Source organism: Monopterus albus, unplaced genomic scaffold (assembly GCF_001952655.1).
Source record: "Monopterus albus unplaced genomic scaffold, M_albus_1.0 scaffold99.1, whole genome shotgun sequence".
Classification (NCBI taxonomy): Eukaryota; Metazoa; Chordata; class Actinopteri; order Synbranchiformes; family Synbranchidae; genus Monopterus; species Monopterus albus.
In genome coordinates, this window is record NW_018127979.1 from 3,462,717 (window position 1) to 3,483,425 (window position 20,709).

Sequence of the window (20,709 nt, forward strand, 5' to 3'; positions counted from 1 at the left end):
ATCATTTCCAGAAAACCCAGGAACACCAGTCATTCCCTGTGGAGTGTCAGAAATCACACATTAAACAAGAGGACAAACAAGGCTGACGTGATTTTTAATACTTAGACAAAAAATTAGAAGGATATTTTACCACATTTCCTTTAGGACCCATGTTACCATCACGGCCACGATCACCTTTGTGCCCTTTTGGTCCCTGGATGCCTGGATCACCTGGTCTCCCTGGAGGCCCCTGTGGACCCTGAGGACCAAGTGGTCCAGGTTGACCCTGAAATTGGGGAGGTAGTAAAAACAAAGAGTCTATGAACTTGAGGGTGAAGGTAAAATTCATCAAACAAACTGCCAGGTGTTGAGCAGTGGCTTACAGTGTATAATTTATCAGAATCAGTTACATTTTGATTTCTCTATATCAGCAAAGTAATTTTAACAAAAACTAGGCAAACACTGTTGACACCTGGGGTAAAAAAAAATATTAAACACACCTGTTGAAAACAGAGGAATTAGAAAAGAAGATAAGATTTGAAAACAAGGACAAATGTTATCAAAAGGTTTTGACCCAAACCATGACAATAATGAGGCATTTATGATAAGACACTCCTATGTTTGCATCACAAGGGGGAGACATACACTTTCTTTATCTAGTGAAACCCTTTCCTTTAAGGCTCCTCACTCTCTGCAGCCATCTAGTGGTCAAACAGTATATGTGCAAATGTTACACGCAAGTGAAAGACCCAAAGCACACATGACAGGCCACAAGACATACAGGACAGAGCAGTGAGGAGAATAATTTAAGGTAGATAAAGTGTGACTCTGCTGTCAGAGGTCTATTTATTGAAAAAATACCCTCAAATTGACCAAGCTAAGTTTGAATGCTGTTGAGAGAGGATTCGAATCTGCAGACAGCCCCCAATTTGCAAGCTACATGTGACAATTTGATTTTGATACTCAGAGTGAGAAAAGAGAGAAGATAGAGAGGAAGGAAGGAAAAAGTGAGTCTGGCAGTGACAGAAGTGCAGAAGTATGGCTGCGCTCTCCAAATCATATGTGCTATATGATTAAACATCTCATTTTTATCTCCTAATACTGTCTTCTCTTCACCAAAAGTGTTGCAGCATGTCGACATAGAAAACACAAACTCCAAAGGATTATTAACTTGTCATTCATACAGCTACTTAAGTAGCTGTATGAATTGGTGGGATAGGTTGGTGGGATAGAAACAGAATAATACTTTTAAAAATGGTTGAAAAATATTTGAGGGTAAAGACACCATGAGAATTTAGTGTGTTTGTATGGTCTGGGAGTTCCTGGAGTCAGTAAGTGATGACCTCTGAGGTTTGAGGACCTGATAGTGTTCTTATGAGAACTAACAAACACAGCGATGATGCTTGTCCCCGGAGGGAAATGCTCTGGGCCGTGTTATATGAAGCTAGAGCCAAGCATCTCAAAGGAATTAATAAAACCGTGGGAGCCTAAACAATGTCACACAACAATTCAAACAAGCTGACAGACAAATCACTTTGCAGATGGTGTGAGATAAAGCCTCAGATGAACTGATGGCTAGATGCACTCGTACTGTACATCCTGTGTGTGTGCGTTTTGTATGTGCAGTAGTCAGAGCTTTGTCTTTGGGTGGCTTTATGGAAGAGGAGGTGTATATTTTGTCTGCTTCAATCTTGACCCTGCAGCTGATGCATTTAGAGCAGACGACAGACAGACAACAGTCCTGTCATTACAACTCAGACTCCATATGAGTGTTATACAGTCTATACTGTCAGTTTCTACATTCACAAATGAGAACAGCTCAAGGACTGGACAAATTAGGCATTTAGAGGTTCAATTATAACCAACATACAGATGAGTGATACATTTAAAAAGAGAACATAAAGTATCTTAGTAAGGTGTTAGGTCATCATGTGCCACCAGAACAGCTTCAGTGCTCCTTGGCAGTGATTCTACAAGTCTCTGAACTCTACTGGAGGGATGAACAGCATTCTTCCAACAGATATTCCCTCATTTGGTGTTTAGATGATGGTGGTGGAGACGCTGCCTGACATGTTGCTCCACAATCTCCCAGAGGTGTTCAACTGGGCTGAGATCTGGTGACTGTGAAGGTCGTGGCATATGAATCATCTAATTTTCATACTCATCAAACCCTTGGATGGGGGCACTGTCATCCTGGAAGAAACCATTCAATTGTTCAGGTTTTTCCTTTAATTTGTCACCTGTCCGTCCATATCTTGTCTTGTCATTATCTGGCAATTCTGTAATATACAGGGTCAGATAGTCATTTACAGTGGTAGAAAAAGTACCCAGATCCTTTACTTAAGTAAAAGTAACAATACCACAATGTAAAAATACTCTGTTACAAGTCCTGCATTCAAAATGTTACTTAAATAAAAGTACAAAAGTGCCAGAGCTTTTAAGACAACTCAGATGAAACAGTGTGTACCAGACTGCATCTGCAGTCTTACAATACACACAGTAACAAGACTAAAGGTTAGCAGCCGCGCTAGTGACATTGCTCTGTGAGGCTTAGGTGCTGTTGTGTTTTGAGCTAAATGCTAATGTGCTCACGTTTGCCACTGCCAGTGTCTTCATGTACTGCGTTAGCATGCCATTTGCTAAACAAACAGGGACATCATCAGTTTTGCAGGTTAGATTTTGACCTAATCATGGTGCTAGATGAAAAGCTAATACAAGTGAATGCCTGTACCATATTTCATGCTTATTCATCTAATAGCTGTTGAGACAAAGCAACACATGTCAACCTCATGATAGCATTTTGAGGATCACCAAAGTACAATCCATTGTCTGGAAGCCATGGATGTCTGTTTGTGCTAATTCACCTTGTATGTTATTTCAGCGAATGTATAAAAACTGTAGCGCTAGAGGAAAGTCAGAGGATTACCAGTGTTGTTAGGGTTCACCATCAGTGTTTGTATCAAGTTTCACAGCAATGCATCCAGTAGCTGATGAGATATTTCAGCTTAGACCAAAGTGGTGAACGTAAACTGACCAGATATGGCAAAACAGTTGAACAGTGGTTTTAGTCAAAAAACTGTATTTAAACATCTCTGATTCTAGGGGGAAGAATGCCACAATGTCCGTGCATGCCAGTGTATCCATCAACAATAACTGATGGAGGCTTGTTCTGTGAATGTAGCTTAGCTGAAGACAACGACAACTCCCAGTCCTTTTCATCATTAAATGTGGATTTTTTTTGTTTTTTAAAAAAACATCATAGTCTGAATTCATAATTTGCACCTTCCTGTAATTTGGCACATTTAGATCTAGAAAGAAACTGCCATCTGTTTCCTTTGTTATAAACCCTCGTGTCCCCTATTATTATGGTGGAAAAAACCCCTCAGGGATATGAAATAACAACCTTTGCTCATTCACAGTTATAGCTGTAAATCATCATGCTCATAAAAAGGAAATTAATCAAGCTAATTTTCCAAAGACAAATGATTCTGTCCAAGTAATAGTTTTATATCAATTCACATGGAGGAAGAAGTAAAAATATACAGTGACAGAGGAGAGGAGTGACGTGAGTGGGAATGGTGTCTTCTACAAAGTGGTGTACTTGTCTCAAGCACTTGCATGATGCACTATGTGCACTGCTCTGTATCTTTCTGCATGGCTTAAACATGGGACCGATAAATACCAGTCTCCTTTCTCCTTAGTTGATAATGACAAAGATGTTTCTAAGTGCATATTTGTGTGTGGACTTACAACAATAACACTATAATAACACACTAACACAAGGTCAGACCCTGATGGCAGGGTTTGTGGATAGACCCCTTCAAATACCAGTGAGGGATCATGTTCTGCTTACTTTATTTAACCTGTGTCAAAGTCAAGAGTGGGAATCATCAGCAAGAAGGTGCCTGTGTAACTGGCCACTGCACACTGAAAATAATAATGTAACTGTAACTGCATTTCTCAAGGTACAAATGTTGGGGAAACAATCACGGCTCACTGTATCTGTCTGAGGTACTCCCAATGAGAAGCTTTTGTACTCCAAAAGATACATGTATGCTCTATCTCTGCCTCAGAGGGCCTCAGTATGTTTTAAAGGAAGTGCTTGTCTTACAATGTCTAAAACCCCATTTTCTCCTCAGCTTTCTGATGTCACAAACAGCCTGGCTGACAATCACACCCACTTCATATGGTGACTTTCCAGGTGTGCAGAGGCAACAAAGGATGAGGATTTAAACTTCTCTCACAAACTCTTTTTTTCATTCTTCACAACGTCTTTCTTTATATAACTGAGTGCAACACAGTGAATCTCTTCCAGGAGAGAGCTTTATCCACATTTTTACTATTCATCATGCAACAGACTGTGGTTTGGGGAGACTGATTGGGAATGCAGTCAAGAGAAGGCTATGATAGGAGGTTGGTGGGAGATGATACATCATATGACTTCTTCATTGCACACACTGTAAAAGCTTGAGTATGTCAAAATCAAACCAAGCAGCCCAGTTTTGCATAGTGTACTGTAACCTGTTGTTCCATGACCACTCATCATTCCCCATTTCCTCCCTTATCTCCTGAACTAAAGGCCTCCCGGCTATTTAATTACCAGTCCTTCACAACTACACTTCCTTCATAGCCCTGTACTCCCCATTCTTATCTGCTCACACAACTTCCACCCAGCATTTACTCCCTTCCCCTGCCCAGACTCTCTTCTGACCCTCCTTTGTCTGCCCTGACTCTACTGGGTGAAGAGCAACCATTTTGTAAACCTATAAATCAACCACCAACAGAGTGTGTGAGACAAAAAAGAGACAAGAAGCATGAAAAGCACTGAAATGATCATCTAATGACCAAACATCTTAATAACTAATAACTGTGCACCTTGATCAAGCAGCAGGTTGATGGATATATTAGAAGTGTTCTTGCACAGCTCAATGCAGTAAAATTTGGAAAAGGACAACCTGAAATTTGGATCACAGAAGCTGAGTGCTCATTAAACAGATGTACAAGGATAACTTTATCAGATACTGAAGCTCAGTAGATACACTCTGGACTGATCTCTGGCTTTTATGTGTAATTGCAGTCGGCTCACGTCATACCTTCAGCTTCATGTCTCATGAGCTCCGTAACGGGTTATGACGAGCCATCGATCAGCAGTCGAATCTACTAAAGTCGCAGGGGGAAGAGAAGGAAATGAGGCTGGCAGAGTTTGGATCACATCTGACTAACAGTCTCCACCAATTCAACTTTTGATTGCAGCCAAACAAGTATTGTAGACTCAGATGGCTTTACATATGACATCCTCAGCCCTTTGGCTTTCAGTTTCAGTAAGATTTGACAAAAGAAGTTCCAGCTTCTCAGTTGAGAGGATCTATTGCTATTTTTTTCTGTCATAGGCAACTGGGACCTAACATTAAGCGTAATAAGTTTAAGTGTTTCAGGCAACTATAATACTTCACCCTTCCATATTAATCTCTAATGTGTGTTTGTCTGTGTCAAAGTACATATGTTTTAACTGTTGTTTTCTTGATTTTACAGTATTAACTCACCTGAGAGGGCAGTGAAATGATGCTTTTATGCCCAGTAATTAATCAACCTAGGACATATATGTAATTATATAGTATACATACACTCGGTTGACTCATTAAAGGAAAAACCTGAATAAATGAGTGGCCTCTCTCAGGATGACAGTTCTCCTATCCACAGGACACGAGGACACCACATGAGAGAATATCTTTTTGGAAGATTGCTGTTCATCCCTCCAGTAGAGTTCAGAGACTTGTAGAATCAATGCCAAGGAGCACTGAAGCTGTTCTGGTGGCACGTGGTTGCCCAGCACTTTAAATGTTGATTTTTCCTTTATAGAACACATATATTATGTATAGCCTAACATATAAAACAGTTTACATTTCCACTTTATTAACCTAAACAAGGGCCTTCATGATGTTTCACCTTTATCAGAGAAAAACCTTCTTCACACTGTACAAAGTGCATAATCATATTGTCCCTCTGTCCTCTCCCCACGTGGGTGTGTTTGCATTTCTCATTCCTAAATCAGAGCTATTAAAAGTTTCCCCATCTGACACCATAAATTTTATCTGGGCCCAGACTCTCCTCTGGGGCGAATGGTTTGGAAACGACCCGCTAAGAACAGGATGGGAACACGCAGTCCAGTGCACAAGTGTTTGACCTCAGAGAGGAATGAAATAAATCCACAAACAACTGGCCGGAAGCTGCTGTGTGTTATTCCATTAATCTGTCTGTGAAAAATGTTTTTTCCAACAAGACATAGACAGAGTAACTGATTAGAAGATTGATTTAAAAAATAAAGAAGGACAACAGAGATAGGAGATATGAATAAATCAAGGAAAATATCATGCCTTGGAGGAAACTGTGAAAATAGTGGCACCAGAATAAAATATTATGTCCCTACATATTTAACATTTTCTTAGATTAATCATTTTGATTTCTACTTTTCTTGTTGTCTCCAACATCAGGACAATGTTTTCTTTGTAACATTTAGTCCATGGCTGATATATGTAATAAAACCCCCTCTGTCCTCTGGACACACATGCATGCACATATTAGCTTTTTCATTGAAATATAAACTGTGCCTCTTTTTGTGAATATTCAGTTCCGCTGTACTGCAAACAAAGCTAATACCTACAGTCTGACATGGTTTGCTCTACTAGTGTTTGTATATTCTGTACCACTGACACAATAACACTAGAATCTAAACAGAAAATGATGCAGTGTAAACTTGACCCTCCTGTGTCACTATTGTGTGTCAGTGAGCTGACAGCCCACGCTACCACAAAAACAATGTCGCGCCAGAGTGGGTGCTTTTACATTCAAACATCACTAATGTAAACTCCTCCTAATGAAGGTAAAATCGTGCCCATGTCTCTCTAAGCTCATTCCTGTACCAATGCCATTCAAGACTACAACTGAAGAGTATTAACAGAACATACTACTGAGGCTGAGGCTTGAAATAAAGAACTTCACGGTTTGCAGTGTGCTATTCCTAAAGACCTCACTTTAAAGCTGGTTGTCTTGCCAAGCAAAGTTTCTATGCAAATTTAGCTTTAAACACATTTCCAGAAAAACCAACAAATGAAAATTATGGCTAATATGTTTATTTAGTGCATTCATTTGATAAGCGCTATAGTCTCCTCATTGCTCCACCACAAATCTAAGGGTTTCACTATTTTTTGTCTCTGTGGTGGAGCAGAAACTTCAGTGGATGTTTAACTCATATACTTCATGTTGTACATGACGCTCATGGTGCTTCTGGCTAAGTCAGGCTCTTTGTCATGGTTTGCTGTTATAGGGACACCAGCATTTCCACCTCAGTCATGCAGTTCCACACTGATCTGCTTCCTGCATAGTACAGAGGGAATAAGAGAAAGAACTGCAGCAAGGGAGTGAGGGTATGAAGGGAAGGAATGAATGAAGTAGAAAACAAACAAATGAAGGAAGGAAAGGTGGTGTGAAAAATGATGAATTGGAATAAAAGAAAAAGAAGAAACTGAATGAGCCTTAGGAAAGAATGATATATAAAGAAAGAGTAGAAGAAGAAAGGCAAAGTGAAAAGAGGGAAATTAAGTAAGAAATAAAGGAAACAAGGAAGTGAATTACAACACGTATACACTAAATGTCTGCCCATTCTCCTTGACTTCTACAAACAGGCTGAGACACACTGTTGGATTCAATCCCACTGTTCTGTTACCCAGCTCACATGTTTTTCTTGGACACATATTTCTTGAGCTCATTTCCTCCATATCCGCATCTCTTCAACACGATGCTCAAGGGGGAATCGAGGCTCAGCCCCCCTGGAGGAGTGGAGAGAATCAGGGGTTAGGGGAGAGACTTCAGGGGCTCTGTTTGGAGGATGACCAGAGTCCTTAACTGGATGTCCTCAGGAGGACTCAGGCAGAATAAATAAACATCTGTGGATGATGTTTAGATATCTATTAGAATGTATTTACATCTCCTGGCTGCAATCAAGCAGGTCAGATTTCTGAAACTCTAGATGGAAGACAATCTTCTACTTCTGAAAATCTTTGACTGGTGGACTACAGCAGATATAAATGATACACTGGTAGTTAACAAAGCAGCAAGAGCATAGAGGCCATAAAGGAATCATATCTAATGAGAAATTTCAATTGTTCTGAAAAGTATTCAGACTCTAACATGAAATCGAATGTGATTGTCGTTTCCCACCATCGGTCTACACTCAATAACCCATTATAACAAGGTAAAAATAGGCTTTTAGAAACTGTTGCACATTTATTAAAAATCCAAAACTGAAATCCATCATTTGCAAAAGTATTCAACCCCTTAACTTGGTACTTGCCTTCTTGGGTAAGTCTCTGTAGACTTTGACATCTGGATTTGTGCAGTTTCTTCCTTGCAGATCCTCTCAAGTTCCATCAGATTGGATGAGAAGTTTCAGTGAAATGCATCTTAGGTTTTCTCTACAGGTGTTCTGTGAGGCTTAAGTCTAGGCTTTGGCCTGGCCACTCAAGGACAGTCAGAAACTCCACACCAGGCCTGACTGATGGATTGCTGCTAAGATGGTCATTCTTTCAGCAAGTTTTCCCAGCCCTGCTGGGGACTTCTGAAGCTCTGTTAGACTGACTACTAGGTTTTTGACTGCAGTATAAACCGTGGGACATTATACACAGGTGTGTCTTCCTAAACTAATCAATTAATCAATTCCAAGTCCAATCAATTAAATATGCCACAGTCAATCTTCAGTCAGTCAATCTCTAAACACATTTCAAGAAAAATTAAAACAAACAGGGTGCACCACAATTTGGAGTGCCACAGCAAAGCATCTGCATTCATTTATAAGGGAGAGACCATGATTTTTGATATTTAGAAAATATGCAAAAATGTTTAAAAACATTGTTATTTTGTTGTTAATAGTTACTGAGTGTAGCTCAATGGATACAAATGGCAATGTCCATTTAAATTTTAAAACTGCCCTTTAAGATTTGGAGCAGTAGTGCGCAAAAGTGAAGGGCGCTGAATACTTTCTGAAGCAACTGTAGCTGTGGGAAAGTTGAAGTGCAGTGTTGCCATGGAGACAAACCTCAGCCAAATTAGTGAAAACATTAGTGTTCTCAACTGGTGCAAACAGTATGTTCCGCTGACTCATCCGTCTCATATGCAGAGAGAAAGAGATGAAGCAGAGGGATAAAAAAATTCAGACTAACATGAGTCATTTGTTGTCACTTGCTTTGTTTAGCACCCAGTGGTTTGACCACTTTGAGCACAGTTTACATTAGAATTAATTTGTTTAGACTCTGAGCTAATTTCTGCATATGTCGTTGTCACAGGGCACGTGCATATGCGTGTGCCAGAGATCTGATAGCATCCAGACTAAATAGAGGCCTACTAATAACCAGCAGATAGACTGAAGTGTGTGTGTCAGTCTGCATGTGTGTTGAGAGTGCGTGCTGACGTTCCAGACTTGAAAAGGGGGGGGATCCCAGGCTGAGAACAGAACAGCTTGAACCTCCAGCTATCCCAGGGGTCTCTGGGGCCAGACACCTGTGCAATTTCCTCACGTTTGAGGAATGAGACGTATCAAACCTGAGGTCCAAGCGCATGCGTGTCAAAACAGGACACAGCTGCAGCTTGTGTCCATGTGAAAAAAAGCAAGAATTGGCGCAGAGGCTCAAATGAGGTGTTGCCCTCACCTCAGAAACCAGATGGCTGTGTGCCTGTTTTTAACGAGGCCCATCGTGGCTGTGCTGCATCTATAGGTGTGAATGTGAGTGTGAACAGTTGTTTCTCTCTATGTGTCAGCTCAGTGATAAAGTGGTAACCTGTCCAGGGTGTACCATGCTTTCCACCTAATGTCAGTTAAGCCCCAGCCCCCCCTAGAGCCTTCTACAGGATAAGCTGGGTTGCTTTACTACTTTTCACTTGTCTTATGTTTACATGGGCAGCACGGTGGCACAGTGGTTAGCGCTGTTGCCTCACAGTGAAAAGGTTCTGGGTTCGGGCCCCCCCGGGACCTTTCTGTGTGGAGCTTACATGTTCTCCCCGTGCTTGCGTGGGTTTTCTCCGGGTACTCCGGCTTCTTCCCACAGTCCAAAGACATGCAGCTTAGGTTGATTGGTGTCTCTAAATTGCCCATAGGAGTGCATGTGCGTGCGTGTGTGTGATTGTTCGTCTATGTGTTAGCCCTGCGATGGATTGGCAACCTGTCCAGGGTGTACCACGCCTTCGCCTGATTGCCAGCCGGGATTGGCTCCGGCCCCCAACCCTGTGACCCCGTTCAGGGACTAAGCGGTAGAAAATGAATGAATGATGTTTACATGATGATGTTGAGTACTGTAAGCAAGTAATGTTTACTATGTTATGAACTATGTTCACCAACTTAATGGGAATTCATGGTTTCCACATTCCCTCGTGCGTATGCAGACATGGACAACTCACACATGCTCCAATTCAAACTTGCAAAAGAGGGTATGACTTCTGTTGGCATATGCTGATGTTCTCCAAGCATGGACATAATGATGTTCTTTCCACACATGTGCATCAAAAGAAAACTACACATACCACACATGTATCTTTACCAAGGGTTTAGGCAAGCTCCTTCAGGAGTTCTGTGCCATTTTAGTATCTTTATACTCTTTTAATGGGTGATCATAAAGATGCGGGTAGCGGTGGATTTCCTCTCTTCAAAACAGGTGTCCATTTTGGTTTTCTGGCGAATGCACACTTGGGCCTTTTGGCCTGCATGAGGCACAGAGTCTATATAGACCCTCACAGACCTGGGAAGATGACAAAAATTACATCACTTGACCTTAGAAGACACGTGGATGCGGGAAGCATGAATCGGCCTTCAGTTTAGCATGGTAACATGCAACATTTCCTAATTAGCACTTAACGCAAGGTACCACTGAGGCTGATGGGAATATCACATGATTGCAGGTATTTGGGCATCAACCAAAGTATTGGACAGATTAATGTTAACTGATGATGGCACTAGATGAAAAGTTAGGGGGTCACTGAGGTGATTACAGTTCATCCTGTAGTTTATGATACTGTATATTTCACTCAAAACAAAAAATGTCAACTTCACGTTGGTGCTACCAGATCACCAATATTATTATGATACTGCATATCTCCCGGGAAACAATGAATACATACAACAAATTTCATGGCCTCCATTAAATTGCGATAGAGATATATCAGTCTGACCAAGGTGGTGGACTGTCTGGACTGACAATGCAGATCCACGCAGCTTGCATGACTTTCAATAAAACAACAATAATGATGAAAGTAACAGATACTAGCTGCAGCCCTAAATAGCTCTATCCATATAGCAAACATCCATTCAAAGTGCTTTACAGATGGATAAAAACATAAACAATGCAAAGCCAAGCCTGGAAAATGAGATTTATAATCAAATACCCAGCTGTGATTTTGGCCTTGTTTGACATGGACTTCAGCCAGTAGCATTAGTGTCAGTGATACCCATGTAATCCTCAAGCTCTCTTTCCCATCCAGATGGCCCCACCCACAGTCACATTTTGCCAGCCTAAAAAAATGTTTCATTTTCCCAGATGGAGATATATCACCCACTGCCATTCCCAACTACTATGCACATGCTCGGATAGTTTGCAAGGGAGCAAATCAGGGCAAAGGCCCATGCATATTGTTTAAGGACCCAATGAATGTATAAATGAAAATTACATTAAGGTGATCTTCTTACTTTCAATAAGATGCAGATGGAGATGACTGAGGGCAGAGTTTGACCTCAACCTTGTGCCATGGGGGAAAAAAATCCTGAAAAGACTAATGATTTCAGTGGCGGTGAGTGATAAGCACGTTGCACACTGCCATTAGAGAGCTCCTTGCTCCTGAGAAAACAAGCCTTCTCTGAAAACATCTTTCACAGAAAAGCACAATTCTGGGATAATAAACATGAAAGGACTTGGGGAGATCTGCTTGTTTCCTCTGCGACCGGCCCCTGATACAGGTTTCACAGCAAGGTCTGATGGGGAACACATGCCGTTGCTGCAATGACCCAAAACTCTACTCAGATTTTTCCTGCCGCCCTGAGGACCCTCTTGTCACAACATTTCCTGACTACTGTCTGCAAATCAAATACATATGCCCCAGAGGAGGAACACTCTTAGCGCCTTATTTACTCGACTTTCCTATTGTAAAAATACAAAAAAACATGGTGTGTGTTTTTCAGTGAGACACAGAGGTAGATGGACTGATCTGGTAAAAGAAGGTGTAATGATGAACCAGTGTCTGAAGGGTAGGAAGCTTGTTACAGGACATAAAAGGACCTGACTACGACATTTCACAGCGATCAGGGCTATAGTATGTCGAAGCTCAGTGTCCAATTGGCATGAAACAATATTTTAGGCTTATTCTAGTCATCTTTATATTTGTTCATCTTGTTTCCCCTTTGCCAAGCTCACAACACGTGCCCTGGCCGATAATACCAGTCATGCTACAGATAGTAACACAAGACCAGTGTCTCCAGCCTAAATACAAACACAGTTGCATAAATACTGAACTACCTTTAGTAGCAGAGTTTAAATGATATGGTCTCTTTTCCTGCTGTAACAGACGCAAGGTGGCACTATCACGGTCATTAAATGACTTCCTCAGAAAACTTGCCAGCCACAAACATGCATCTGTACAATTAGCTGGGCAGTTGCTAAACCACTCACTGTAGCAAGATTGCTAATGAAGCCAACTCATGAGTTGACAGTTTTCAGATCTGATTTGAGTTTTAAAGTGCAGTCCCCCCCCCCCTTGCCCCCCCCATTTTCAAGTGTTCTGTGTCAAAAATGTGTTCTGTTATCATGGTTCACATATCTTTTTGCTCCTTGAGCTGTGTGTTCAATATACAGTTCTGAGCCTAGGAGAAGTAGTGAAACCAAATAAACCAGATGAGGAATGTGTGAGGAATGGAGTTAGCAGAGCAGATAAGAGTTTATGTTTCTTCAAAGCATGACTTTTTCACACCGTAATAAATTTACTAGGATAAATTAAAATCCTTTGCCTCTAGCACCTGCCATCAATGATATTTCCACATTAACACAAGCAGCTGGTTACTGTCAGTTCCTCTGAGAGTTTCCTCTGACATTTCCTACTGCTTCACAGCTCTAATTTTCACATATGACAAAGCCAGCCTGTGATCTCCACTATAATCTGCTTCCCGACAATCCAAAAGAAAATCCACTCATCCAAGAGGTAAGTGAGTAAGTGATAGCAGTGGCTTTGTTCTTCCCTCTCCTCCCGTCCACTCTCACAGGCATGCACTATTTTTCATCATTATTCCACAGTTGGTAGTTTTCCTGACAGGCCCAAGCAAGCTCAGGGTCAAGGGGGAGCAAATGGATGAGGCTCCTGATTGCAGGGCTGATAATGCCAGCATTTCAGTTCACTAATTTATCTCTCATCCTCCGCTGCCAGAAAATTAGTTACCATCAGAGGAGATGAGTCATGTCCGATAAAAGTTACCGAACACTGAAGGAAATGCAATTTTAAAGTCAGAAAGTATTTATTTTACGTGTACACACCACAGCGCATATTGCAACAGTTTTTAGATGATTGTTTTAGATGATGCTTCCCTACTATTAGGTGAAAACATCTTCAGGGACTAAAAAACATTCTTCAGTTTTATGATTTGCTTTAACAAGGTTCTGTATTGTATAGTGAGGGGTTCTAAAATGTTTTCAAAGGTTATGATCCTCCAAACCTGAAAACCACCTGTTGCTTTAGGTTTCATTCTTCGGTGATAATTTATTCAGAAAGGTTTTTGATCTTTTCTCGACCCTCTTACATTCCTCTAGGCGACATTACCCTGTCCCTAAGCAGACAGGAACATGCTTGGGTAATATATTAAGAATGTAGGTACAGACTTGTTTTCATGGAACAAGGAAATCGTTGCCATTTATAGCTACAGACAAACACAGACCATCTTGTTCCCACAAAAACAGAGGCCGTCTATATTAAAAAAAAATCAGTAGACTGTCATTGTGCTCAGCTTCCTGAGATGTGTGTCATTTACTGTTCTATAATCAGCTGTTGGGGCTTTTCCCATGGTGGCAAGGAGAGAATCTCTCCATCCTCACAGCATCTGTAAGGTTTGCCCACGTCTCCCTCTGTCTTTCTGTCTCAGTGTTTCTTTATCTCTTCATGTCCAGTGTGGACAATAAGAAGAGAGAGGGAGCTCGTTCAGTTGGATGCTACTGTTCTTTGGTCCGAAGCTTCTTTTTCTGTGTATAATCTGGTGCCACTCCCTGTTTCTGTAGACTAGAAGACTCTCAGCACAAAAGACAGCATTGATCAGCTCAGCATGTTTTCTGGTGTGGACGCAGGGTGCCTTATGCTCAATTTCTCATGCTGTGCTGCTTTTTCCACAAACTGCTCTGTTTTTGCAGCATCACCTCACTTGCAGCTCCTGGGATTGTCATCCCTTCATGTGACCACACTTTACTTTCTTCATAGATGTGCCAACCCTGTTCTTTACTGCTGTGGCCATCGTCCATGTTATATGCTATAAAGTGCAGGCTTGTGAGCTACTTCAGATCCTTTGTTAGCTGATCAGGAGTCAAATCCACTAATGATGCAGAAGAACAATGAGGACTTTGGGAGGACGCTGAAGGGGAGCTTGATATTTTTCTGCATGCGTGCGTTTCATGTACTTTCTGCCAGAGGAGTGGGTGGCAGGGTTGGAGAGTCAGCTTGCCAACCCCCTGCTCTCTACTAAAGCAGAAAATCCATGAAATTAACATTTTTAGTTCCCATCACACAATCCATTTCATTCTACAGTCTCTCTCACACTCTTTGTCTGTCTTTTTCCGCTGTCTAGATTAATGTCCATCTTCACAAACAACATCTTACACTATCGTTGTAGTGATTAGAGAAAATGAAGCACAAGAGTTCTAGTATTCATTCATGAAGTGCCTCGTTTGACCCCGGTTCCACTGAAACATAATCCATTTCCCTTTGCCTCCTGTATTGTTCTTATCTTATGTTAAAATCTTCAAAGAGGAAAAAAACATATAGCTATTTGTTCTTTAAAATTGTGCTCACTGCCACCTGGGGGCAATGAAACAAGCTGTTGAAACAACACTGACATATCACCTTTTAAAGCTGTTAAACCCAGTGTGTGGAAAGTGCAGTAGTTTATTTGCACATCCAACTGAAACAGAGAAACTCTAGCACTCATTTGGAGTAATGTTTCTGAACATAAGCCCAATATTCATTCTCCTTTTAGCTTGTTTTTGGTCTCCACCAACTCCTGAGGGTAATATTTGGTTCTTTAGTTGCTAAATGCTCTGCTGTGTTCACCAGCTAGTCTCTAACTTTATCTGTCTGCTGTTTCAAGCTGAGCTGGCAGCGTACAGTTGGATTTTTTTTCACAGAAAACAGCTGCTTGCTCTGACTGAAAACATCAGTAGTGAGAGCTGTGAGAGTGAACATAAGCAGTAAAGCTGTGGGCCAAAAAGCCCCCCAAAAAAGGAAATGTAATATTGATTTCAGCTTTAAAATTTTGCTGCTCACCTCTGTAAAACAATGTTTTTTTAGTTATATTGTCCATTCCATCTGTTTTTGATGCTGTACAAACTGAAGCATAGTGAATGAAACAAAGAGATAGATTATAATGCCACTTAGGGAAGGAAGGCTGAAAAAGGTACAAAAAAAACAACAACAAATGGGACATAGTGATGGTTCTGTTCCAATACCATAATCCTATTAGTTCCCAGAGCAGCCAATCCAAGATGCTAACAGCCACAATTTACCCTTTGAAAACCATCACTTAATCACTACAGCTGTGTCAAGTCTCAGCCAATCCAGGCAGCTGTGAAGGATCAGCCTGACCTGTTCAGCGAGGCATTCATCACTGCGACTCTACTCAGGGGAAGGATTTGGATGGAAAGGAGACGGAGGCAATGAAAAGAAGGCAGAGGGACAAACACATCTGTGAAAATGGTTTCCATTCTACTCACAAACAAGTACATCTGTTGGGTGGTGGATATTTACTTGGTTCAAATTATGTACAAGTCTCCTAAGATTTAGAATAGGAACATCTTAAACATGCATGCAGTAAGTTAAGGACCACAGCTGACAGACAAAAACATAATCAAATTTACAATACCTGCTTCTTGGAAAGAATCTTTCAATAACAAATGGTTAAAGAGCCAAATCACTGAATGTGAGCAATATTTGTGCAATTCATCTTTAGCAGGCCAAATGTGTAAAAACTAAATGGAGGATGTGTGAACAGAGTTGGTTTCTATTTTTATTATCTGTTATTTCTCCACGTTTTGACTGCACAATGGAAACCTCTTCCCTCTCTTTAACACTGTCATAACTGCTGCATCACCGAACGATTAAATCCTCTCCAAGTCTGGCTGACGCAGAGAAAACATGAGAAGACGTGGGAAGAGGAAGGTGGTGTGCTGAACCTGTCATCAGACCTTTGCATACTTCAGATGTGGAATGTGGAACTTCCTCTCTCTGTCTGTTTTTGTGGCTCCTTACAGGATTTCCTGTGGAGGTCGAAGGTCAAACCTACTGTGAAGTTGATCTGGGATATTCTCAGTGTATACCAAACCACAGTGGCTAGACCATTCCTATCTTGACCTCTGTATCCTTAAAGAATGCCTCCCTGATGAGCTGTTCTTACTGGTAGCTGGAGAATTTTATAAGAGTCAATTTCAGTCCTTGAGTTTATCACGTCACACAGCTGAACTAAGACACTGAAAATTCCTATGAGTGCTCTTTAAAAGATAACAGAAACAAAGGAAATTGGCCACTTCATGATCTGAAAGGTTTGTCTTTCAAATGTACAAGAGCAGGCAAAACTCTAAACTATAGTTTAGAAATGTATATGTTCTGTAGATCCCTTATTTTTACTTTACTTACATTTTTGGTGCAGCTGCTGTTTTACAAGAGGGTGTCATGATGGTTTATACACAGCAGATAAAGTGACTAATGATGACTTTACATTCACATCTGGTGCCTTAATTTTTCTCCTTTAAGGGCAGAGACACACAAAGCTGACATGAAAGAACTAGCGGCGACATAGGCCGACTGTTGCGTCACCTCACATCACCTGGGCCAGTTGGGTTGAGAAAGTGGCACTTGAACACACCGCACAGACCACAGCCAACAGTTAACTAGCACATTTGTTCTGCGCCTGTGTGGCAGAAATAACTACCAGCAGTTGCTGGCATCTGTATTCACCATTCAGAAAGGGAAAGAAGAAGACCTAGACTGCAGATAAGAAGTTGCAAATGGCACTGCCGTTCTCTGCCCTTGGTCATTTGGTTGTGGAAGAAGAAAGGAGGTTGTGGAGACAAAAAACAGGGAGAAACTGCACTGAATGTGTGAAATTGTGGATACTAAAGTGACAGGCCGAAGGGGCTTTCCCAAACTGTTCTCTTTTCATGCCTCAATTTGCTAAGCTGAACAGCCAATAAGAGTGTTCTCTCTCGCCGACAAGGTTCACCGCCAATTCGACATGCTGAATCAGCTGAAAAGCCACTAAGCGGGTCCTACTAGTGCCAACGTTGTAGGACACACCACAAAGACGAGGTCAACAGACACTCACAGATGGACCAACAGTGGTCGATGGCTGACCATTGGCACGGTGTGAGCCATTTAGTCATGCAGAACCCCAGTCACTCACTGTAATATGTAATCTCAACATGTTTAGTCTATGTCTCTCTGATTTAAAAAGCCCTGCATCCGGCTCCTCTCTTTCCTCTGATTCTCATAGGTCTCCCATGCTCTAGAAACTCCTTCTGCTCCGATCTCCTCTTTTACAACATGGTGTGAATTTCATCACTTAAAGTCGTGATAATAAGTATTATAAATTCAGACTAACAAGTTTCAGCAGCATAGTCATCCATATGGCTGAACGCCCATGTCAGTCACATGTGTTCACATCATTTAACATGTTTACATTACATTATTGTGATAATTACCCACAAAATGGCTTTAGGCCATGATAAGACAAGATCCTTTGTTGATAACAGAGACTAGCTCACTGTGTGCAAGGACCATTGCATCATTCTGTATTGCATTTGCTAAGTAACCTGGATTAATACGTGGTATAAATAAAAGTACTGCGGGTGCACTCCCAGTAGAAAAGTTTGAACAAATCAAACAAATTTCCTTAGTCAACTGGGCACTGTAATTTTTAGCAAGCCTTTCTCAAACAGGAATAAATTGTGAACAATTGTGAATTTGTTGTGCGCTATTTTGATCCATGGATTAATAAACAACTTGTACACTTCAGAGTTTTTACAGTAACACTTTAGAAGTGTGAATTCATTGTTGGTTTTGGTCTTCCACAGGATTTTTTTGACAGAAATAAAAATATAGAATAACACCAGCTGTATCTTTTGTAGAAAATGATGTGGGGGTATTCTGAATATAGCTATGGTATAGCATAGGAAAACTACTATGAGAAGCTACTAGGTTTCCTCCAGGATCTGTTAGCTGTTTTCTTTTGTTTTGATTAAGAAATATTACCACATTGAGCAGTATTAAGCCAAACAGACACTATATGGCTTCGGCCTGATTCAGGACCCGATTCAGTCGCCCCCAGCTACTTTTAGAGTCAGGCTAAATTTCGGCCTCACCAGTTGTCATACAGTGAGAGGGGCCTGCCACCCAATTAATCACCGGAATGACCAACCATCTAGCTTCCGACAACTCGGGTGGATTTCCGGCATGTCAGAAATCTGGCCATAGACTCTATTAGTGTTTTTGAATGTCAGTAATCGAGGGAACACCACAATGTGTCATCAAAGTGGCGTTATGACCGGCAGCAACAGAAAAAGTACTGACGGCAGATTACAGCTGTTCATCAGCTGTACAGAGTAAAATTGCTAACAGTAATGGTGTTTTTCTTTATTGGAGTTGTCAATGAACACACCAGCTCTGGGGTTCTGTTTAAATGTCCAGTGTGAGCACTCATGTCATTCCCAACTGAGTGAATGTACAGTGTGAGCAGTGAAGCTGCGGATTCTGGCCTCGCAGGAGGGCCGAAGAAAACACATAGTGTGAGTTAACACATGATAGACAATCAGTAAAAGTCACACAGTGTCTGCTTGGCTTTAGAAAGTATTATCTAAAACAACTCACCACTAAAATGTGAGCTGTAGGTGGAAGGCATGCACAATCAGAAACTGAGTTATTGAAATTACAATTGGCAGGGGCGCTTGGAAAGCATCCTGTACGATCAGGGCCTTATTTGGTATTCCAGATTGAAAACCAAGAGCTGGCAGGAGAAGAAGGACGAAACAAGGAAACAGAGGTGGCTGTTTATAGAACTATTTAGAACAGTAGTTATAGTTTGGGACTTACCCTGGCACCCTTCTCTGGGAAGCATTGACAGCCTCCGCTGCAGTCTCTTCCTCCACAGGGGCCACTGTGCTTCTTCACACCCTGTTGGGCACAGAACAGACAATGTTATGGTTAGAGCTGGGCTATCAAAGCCAGAGCTTTGCTGTCAACTATACAGGAAATTAACATTTTGCTGCCCATATCTTTTCATCAAAGATATGAGGGATGTGTACCCATGAGTTGCGGCTAGTGTTCATCTTTGTGCCTTACAGTGGACACAGAGTGATGTACTGTAGGTGTGGCAGGCCGTGTTTGTGAACACTGTGGTTTGTGAGCATACTTTTTGTTTATGCCTGCAGCTCTGTTACATGAGTGTAGACGGTTGTCGTGGTACTGTCAACGCAGTTGTTGTATAGTTGTCTGGTGTGCAGATAGGAAGTTTTGAATGACTCATAACAGACATCAAGACATAACAGATAAACGATTTGTCCATGACAATCCTATTCACCACAGAGGGTGGGTTCAGCCACTGACGGGGACAATACGTCTTTGGACTGTCTGCATACCATCAAAACCACTTATCATCACAGGCTGATCTGTGACATGACACAAACACACACCCAGCTTAAGGGGTCAGTGTGGACACGACATGATCAAAGAACGCAGTCACACAAATGGGATTTCCTAACTCACAGGTCAGAGGTGTCAGGACCCTAAGCTGGCTGAGAAAGCTGGACACACTAATTAAGACAGAATGGAGTCTGGAGGATATTTGCGTTTGTGTTTTTCGAATGAAAATCACATGCACAATCTCAGTCGAACCTACTCCCTTTGGAACCAAATTTCTTACTTTTCAGAAACAGAAGCACAACAGTTTGATGCCTCAACAAAACTGCAGATTCAACCTAACACGTTAAGAGCCACACCTTCACCGTCAATGCTACAAAACAGACACACATCAAGACGTTACCTCAAATCCACTGTTAAAATTAACTAATCACTGATCTAAATATTCTTTTTGTAGATCTGTGGGTTAATAAGTAACTGTTGAAACTTTTCAGCACTGTTTCTATTTAAATGCCTGAATGGAAACAAAGGTTTTTAATTGTTCCGTTGAACTTTTCCTGCAGTGCCTGAGAGTGAATACTAATAAAACACATACATAGGTAAAGAATTCAGCTCCAAGTTTCCAAAGCTTAGGTAGTTAGTAACAAAGGCTCTTCGTGGCCATTCTATTAGCATACATGAGTAAAACACTGGCTACAGACATGCAGAGACATGTGGCTGGTTACAACGTCTGTGTCCTATGTAGGCCTACATCTTCCACCTACACAAGCCATACCATTGTCTGCTTAGGCAGCAAATGCCTCAGTTACCTCCACACTC

At 41.3% G+C, this 20,709-nt stretch overlaps 1 protein-coding gene across 1 annotated transcript in view; it reads right to left on the bottom strand.

Moving 5' to 3' along the window:
• col4a2 (collagen, type IV, alpha 2) overlaps positions 1 to 20,709 on the bottom strand; it is a 58,969-nt gene that overhangs the window by 20,895 nt on the left and 17,365 nt on the right. The window contains exons 4-6 of the mRNA XM_020609289.1: positions 19,345 to 19,425; positions 131 to 265; positions 5 to 36 (exon numbers count right to left, since the gene is read on the bottom strand). Of these exons, the coding sequence (XP_020464945.1) occupies positions 5 to 36; positions 131 to 265; positions 19,345 to 19,425 (248 nt within the window). The remainder of the gene's footprint in view (positions 1 to 4; positions 37 to 130; positions 266 to 19,344; positions 19,426 to 20,709) is intronic.